We start from the raw sequence: 7,219 nt of genomic DNA on the forward strand, positions 1-7,219 counted from the left end.
GGTAACTGCCTAACCCTTTATCCTAAAGGGAAACTAGCCATTCTGCCCTCCTCTCCTACTGTACAAGCAGGAGGTCTGCTCCGCAGCCAGCTTTTAATTTAAAAGCAAATACCTCACAGAGTTTGAAGTGTTAAGCAGCAAAATAAGGCACAGCAGCATGACAGTAATACCAAGCAACACAGTGCTTTAAAGTATTCTTTAAAAAAGAAAAGTCAACCCAAAACTTTATTTAGTAGAAAACTTTCATAAGACAAAATTAGTCTGTTTGAATATTTGAAGTATTACACTGAGAACATACTCATTAAAGACAATTCCCATTCTCCTAAGGTGTAATCCCGTTTCATACTGCACCCTTTATTCATTGCCTTCATCCTTATAGAGAGGCTGTAAAGCTCCTCTTCTGCAATGCCATCAAAAAAGAAGTCCTCATTGAAGATGGGATTTCTGCTTCTCTTTATAACAGTGCTTCTCTGCTTCTGTCTTTTCCCTGGCACCAGGGAGAAGGTGATACAGCAGTTAATGTTTTTGGGCTCTACAGAGTCATCATATAAACCCTCCGCACTGATCAGGCGGATCCGCAGCCTTTTGTTTTCTGAGCAGTATTCAGCCGATAGCCTCAACATGCCTCCCTTGTCCATTACCACAGTGCTCTCTCCCACTAGTCTCTCACGGCTGCCGCTCAGGTCCAGGGGAAAGATCGGAGAACAGGACATGCTGAAGCTCTGCATGGCAAGCAGCCCCTCCGAGGCCCTCCTGACAGCACTCGGGCTGTTATCAGTGGAACTGCTCTCCTCTGTAGAAAGAGAATTGTTCCTGGCCATGCTGGATTTGTTCTTGGCTTTCAGCGCTCGGCAGAGCAATCCCTCCAGACTCTGTGTTTTGATCAGGGAGCCGGATCTGGGAGGTGACCTGCTGAGGAGTGGAGAACTGAAAGGAGAGGAATCGCTGGAGGAGGCAGTATCGCTGTCACAGGCACCTTGCCTGTGCAGAGAGAGATGCTTGGGAGGTAGCCTCACAGGAGCAAAGCTGATAGCAATGGGATTAGACATACTCCCTTTGCCACTGAACGTGTTAGCTCTGGACCGAGACAGCATGAGGCTGGGCAGAGCACCACGTGGGTCACCATGGAAGATGGACTCCTTTCTCCTGGTGTGAGGACTCTCCAGCAAAGTGCAGAAGCCATATGAGGTGGGGGCTCTGGGAAAGTGAGGCAGGGAGAGTGCTGCTTGGGACTGTGGGTCCGAATTGGTGCTTTCTTCCTCCAGGTCTGGGATCTCTTCAGCACTTTCTACCTGAATGAGATGTGGCAAAGAGCTGGGGCTGTCGTTGGAAGAATGAAGATCTGCATCCTCTAAATTGTGGTCCTGGTAGGAGCCAGTGCCCTGAACAGAGCCAGAGCTGATCAGCCTCGGGGGAATGCAGAATTCAGGGATTTTGTCAGGGGTAAGCACATTAGGAAAAGCAGCAGCCCCTAGTCTGGCTTTTTCAGGCAGATTTTGGCCAGGTGGCAGTCCCAGGAAGGAGGAGCTAGGGAGGTTTCCGTTTTCATGTGATGCTCTAATCTTTTCCAAGAACCACATCACTGTAGCTGAGCAGGAGGTCCTCCAAGGGGAAAATCTTGAAGCGCAAATCCACCTGCAGACACACAGATTCGCAGAAATACGTGAACATCCCTCTTAGACACACTACACCAAGCAAGTCACAGAGAACGCCGTTCAAGGCAGGACTGGCACAACCCCAGTGAATCCACAGGTTCAAAACAGCCCCTGCCCAGCACATTATCTTTAGCGGAATCGAATGGATTTCGCCATAAGAACAGAACTAAACCACTGAAGAGATAAAACGGTCTCGAGCCGCTACCAGAGGAGAACGTCCCCCTCTGACAAACCCCGCCGTGTTTCTCCCGTAGCGGAGAACGTACCTTGCCCAGCGCCAGCCGCTCGCTCGCTGCTCACCGGCCCCGGGCGCCGCGCAGCCCGCGCTGAGCCGGCCCTTTTCTAGCGTCGCCGGGCGCCTCCCACCCGCCCCGCCGGCGGAGGGAGGGGGCTGCCGGGGCCGGCGGAGGGAGGGGGCTGCCGGGGCCGGCGGAGGGACGGGGCTGCCGGGGCCGGCGGCCGCGCCTCCCGCCGGCTGCTCTTGGGCGGAGAGAGGAGAGGGAGGAGAAAGGACGCCGCGCTGGGCAGCGGGGACGCGTCTGGAGCCGCGGGGACGGCCCTTGCAAGGCGAGCCTTGCACGGGAACGCGCTTTTTGATGAAGGCCCCGCGGAGCAGCAGCTGCGCCCGGCACCCACTGCGCTCGCAGGGGTGGCCAGAGCCACCCGTACAGCAAACAGCCCCCTCGTCCTTCCCCTGCTCCCAGTTTCTTTTTGATTGATATCTGTTTACAGAGGCGTCCCGAGGTGTTTCGAGATTAACTAACAAACCCGGGACAAAAGCGGAATTGTCTCGGTGCTTCTTTTCGTCTGGAGATGCTGGCAGGCTTCCAGCGTTCGGGCAGTAGGAAGCGGGGATTGCGGTTTTTCAAGCTCATTTGAAAAGAACTTTGCTGCTTTTCTGCATCTGAATGTGTGCGGCCCCCCCTAATTATCCACAAAGAACATCAGGCAACTGAGCCCTGAGCCGGTGCTCTATCCCTGATACCGATCGACAACAGCAGCAGGAATGCAGACGCAGTGAGGAGAAAGACAAGGCAGAAAACGCTTTGGCAAGTCACCTTCAAATGGAGCATGTCAAAAGCACAGGCATGCATGACACTTAACGACTGCACAGAGCCAGGTGAGATCCATGAACTTTCTCACCAGAGTTCTGCAATGCAGCAAAACTTGAAGGGACCTTTGCAAACGCTCTATAATTATTCTGCAAGCTGCAAATAGAGATCTTAACTGCAAAGCCAGGACGGCCTGCCAAACGGGTTGGCTAAAGACTCAGTTGAAGCTGTATGCCTGTAACACAGCGATGGTAGACAAATAATTTTGTCTTTCCTTTTCCTGCTGAACAACTAAAGTTCATATTTACTGAGTGCTTGAAACAGACAAGATGTGCTTAGAGAAAACAAATCTAGTGGGTTACCGGGGCAGGGAACATTTTGAACCTGCTGAAAGATTTAGCTGGGAACACACATGTTCTGAGTCTGAGCCTTGCCTCCTCTCCTGCTTGTTTTACACCAGTTAAGCTTCACTTTCATAATAATCCTCCAGTGATTCAAATCCATGAAAATGCTTTCTGCTGTGCTTTGTAAAAAGGTTCAGGACACCCCAAATGTCCTAACAACATTTCAGTTGTCAGTGCTTTCGCAGTTTACTTAAATGGACTTACTTGCTGTGATTTGAATAATCTCCAGTCTAATTTAGAAGCTTCCAGAGAGAGTTTATGCTTTCCTGAGTTAATAAGACTTCAGCAGCATCGTTGAGAGGAGCTATTGGAGACACTGGGATGCTCTCCTTCGGGAAGAAGAATGTGCACCACAAAGGTGTTACCTGTTCAGATCAGACAATACAGTACTATACATCATGCATTACATACCATGTAGCTTCCAAAGAGTAAGTGAGCTTCGTTCCAATATATACACCTCTACTTTTAACACCAAAGAGAGATTTGACTCTAAAAATGGAGAAAAATTAAGGAAACGGAGCCTTTTATTGGGAACCTTATTACCTCCCGTAACAGTTCACAGAAGTGGTTCAGATATGCCAATCATAGCAATGAGCCACGTGCATACTAAGCCCACAGTATGCCCATCAGGCAGCGATGACATGCAGTCGCCACCCTGGTTTAGGTACTTAATTCCCATTTAGTCTCTTTAGGCTTCCTCTAGAGTTAGTGAAAAGAGCTCGGGTTTTCCCAGAGGGTGCTTCCGATGTCGGCTGCCTCTTCCTCTGGTGACTGCAAAGAGCGAGCAGGTGCCTACCACTGGGTGGGATGTATCCTCCCCTCCCTAATGAAGCGGGCACTTTATAGCCATTTAACAGATTGCTGGTGTGCTGGGAGTTCAGCAACGCTTAAGTACTCGTACATCCCCCGTGGAAATTGGCACTCAAATGTCTCATTAGCTGTTTAGCTTCCTGTGTTCAAAAAGGCTTCTCTTTCCTTGATTAGCTTCAGAGTGTAATTAAAATACGCTGCCAACAAGGTTTCCTGTTGCTATGAAAAAAAAAAAAAAGAGCCTGCAATAAACCAGTTTTAAACCGGAAGGGATATAATTTGTGGTAAGGCTTTATCACAGCTCCTGTGCCAAATAACAGGTGAAACCCTGGGATCTGGCCAGGGCCCGGAAAAGCTGTGACAAAAGGAAATCTCCCCCCGAAACAACGCGGGACACAGTCTGGATTGTTCCTTCCCGTGTTGCGCTCTTTCCATTTCTTGCCTGCCGTCGTGACTTCACCGGGCATCGCGACCCGGCTCAGGAAGTCTCGGACCGCCCCTTCCACCTCCCTCCCGGCCCGGGGAGCGGGCCCCGGGCACCCCCTGTCGGCCGCGGCTCTGCGGGGAGGCTGGCACGGCAGGGGCTGGTTCAGGTGAACAAATTGCCATCAGCCGAAACACGCTGGAAACCTGGGCTGCCAGCCCACTAGACACGGAAACTTTTGGTTCTTCTTTAACCGAGCTGGTTTAAGTTTTTTATTTAATGTTTAGTTTACAAATTATTTCATTCTCCTGCAAACAGGAGCAATGCCCTGGCCGTTGATTTGAAAAAAAAAAGTGCTAGTTCTACAAGCTTCTGAGCATGGGAATGTTGCGCATACGCACACACGAACTACCATAGTGTATTTCTGTAACGGGAAAAGAACATCACAATCCCATACGACTGCAGGGCCTGTCCAGTGCAGCTACTATGGTAAAACACATCTCTACCTGGATTCATTACACAAATCCAGAACTGTTTTCCAGGACTTCATCAATGGCACTGAGTGGTTCAAGGGCCTGGAAGTGCAAGGGGAAACCTTTCACTCTGGGCAGTGGTAAACAGTGGGTAGAAGCAGGAGGTCTTAAGGAGCGGACAACCTTTGGATGATACCCACCAGGGGAGGTAGGGCGCTCCTGGTCCAGCCAAGATAAGTGGGCAGATAAAAAAGAAAATCTTCTGGCCCTGCTGTGAAAGGCAGAGATGTCAAAGACAGGCACGGATGAGACAGCACATAAGAGCTTGCTGTTCCTAAAGCAAAAGGAATGGCTTAGTGCATTATACTACCTAAAATATGCAAAATTTCCACAGGCTTCTGTGAGAATAAATAACTGTTCAGTTTTATTTTCCTAAAGAGAGCAGCAGCAATTCAGCTGTAGTTTCTTGAAAAAGCCCTCACCCAGCTGAGAGGCACTAAAGTGTTTTTGGTGGGTTTTTCTTCATTAGAGATAGATATCATGAGCAAATTTATAGCACATGGATTCATACCTGTCATTTTGACAAAGATCAAAGCTTAGCAGCCTGCTCACCACTTCTGGCCTAAATCAACTCATTGTGCATCCCTTGTGTAGTAATACAAAGTATTCAAGGAGGTTCAGCAAATCTAATCTGAAAACTTACTTTCTTCTCTTATTTTGTATCATATAGTAGCTTATGTTTTACCTCATCAGCAAACGCAAATTTCTGCATATCTTTGAGAAGTGTCCATGTTCCTTTAAATGAAGAAATGAAAGAACAGATGCCTGAGTGCTGCTTGGCAGCAAGAGCACAGGAGTGGCAGGGCCCTTCAGGCACTTTGGGACTTTACACAAAATGTCTGAAGTACCCTGGGTCGCAGCAGTAGGAACTGTAAAAATCTAAAGGTACAAACTAAAGAATTCATCCTTTCTAGCATATTACATGGTCCTGTGATGAAAAGCTGACTTTTGCCATGGAGAATCCAAGCAGCTTACGCTGTCCCTAATTTCACTGCCACTGAAGTCAGAAAAAAAAAATCTCTCCGTCTAAAGCATAGGTAGGATCTAACCACATTTGGTTTTAAATGCCTTTCCCTGTTTAGAATGGAAACACACCCAGTTCCAGGCAGTACCTTCTTTATGTCTATTTTAAGTCTGAAAACCTGTTTTCATTATTTTGTATACATGGTGTTAAATCCATGTTCCCTGCATGCTTTCCAGGGTTTAAGACCCCATAATGCAAAACCCAGCTTCCAGCATGAAATGCACTTCAGATAAAGCATGGTGTCCAACGCCAATAAGATTCAGATGCCATTTATGGAAAAGCCCATCCAACCTTTTAATCAGTTAAAGAAATATTTTCACCTGCAACAATTTGGTGCCCAGGCCTAGGCAAGCTGCTCCACTCCATTTTCTCTTTCACACATTTTAACATGAAAGTAGAGTCTAACTTTCACTAACAGTATTTCCCATGCTCAGCTGGGTAAAGGAATCCTCTAAGGAGGCATGAATATGTATAAAGCTGGAAGAAAAGAGATAATGGCTCTAAAGAAAAGGGGAATTAAGTCTTTCTTGCATTTTCTGTGTTCAAGCAACCTTCCAGTAATGACTAATATTCTTTCTGAAACTGCTTATCTCCTTTAAAGCTTAAATGACATCATATGGGAAACATTTTATTCCTTTCTCTCAAATACAGATAAGAATTTGTCTATAAACGTTCACCAGTAAATGCTATAAATTTGTCTAGCCTATTTCCTTATTTCCCACCCAATCAGCTCGTTTGATTACATTGCCGCTAGTGTACGAGAGATTTAGTACTGATTTTACCTTGAATGATAAAAATACTCAGCACCTCCCTCACAATACACCTACTCCACTTACCAACAGTTAGTAATTCTAAACAGCCATCAGCAATGTTTTGCATAGCTTTTATTCTACTTGTGAAGCATAAAAGCCAATACACTATTTGATTGTGGAAGTTTAGTTTCTATAATCATCACTAATAAGAGAGCGCATTCCTGGCATAAAGCAAGTTTTGCTATAAAAAAGGAGCTTATCACAAAGAAAAACAGATCACTGGCTTTGATTGGATTCACTCCTTGAAGGTAGATTCCCTGCATGATAAAATTATTTCTTGCTTATCATTGCCTTTTGCCTTGGAAAAAATTTGAAAGTCTTCACATCGCTGATTTAGGTGTCCACAGTCAACAAAGCTTGGGGAACAGGGTGGCTTTTGAGGGTGAAGAGGTTTTTCAGTATTCCCAATGTATCTACAAAGTCAGTACAAATTGAGATCAACAGGATTAGCAGATTCTGGATACACGTGTTCTCTTCTGTGGGTCAGCTGAATACCTCTTACAAC

The 7,219-nt window shown here is 46.9% G+C and overlaps 1 protein-coding gene across 1 annotated transcript; it reads right to left on the bottom strand.

The window, feature by feature from the left end:
• Window positions 1-281: 281 nt before the first annotated feature.
• LOC104381597 (C2 calcium-dependent domain-containing protein 4C) lies at window positions 282-2,514 on the bottom strand. The gene is made up of 2 exons (XM_086620540.1): window positions 2,386-2,514; window positions 282-1,635 (listed from the first exon to the last, which is right to left on the bottom strand). Exon 2 carries the CDS (start codon window positions 1,578-1,580, stop codon window positions 282-284), a length of 1,299 nt encoding a protein of 432 aa, XP_086476666.1. The 5' UTR covers window positions 1,581-1,635; window positions 2,386-2,514.
• Window positions 2,515-7,219: the final 4,705 nt, after the last annotated feature.

This window comes from Tauraco erythrolophus, chromosome 14, assembly GCF_009769465.1.
Source record: "Tauraco erythrolophus isolate bTauEry1 chromosome 14, bTauEry1.pri, whole genome shotgun sequence".
Classification (NCBI taxonomy): Eukaryota; Metazoa; Chordata; class Aves; order Musophagiformes; family Musophagidae; genus Tauraco; species Tauraco erythrolophus.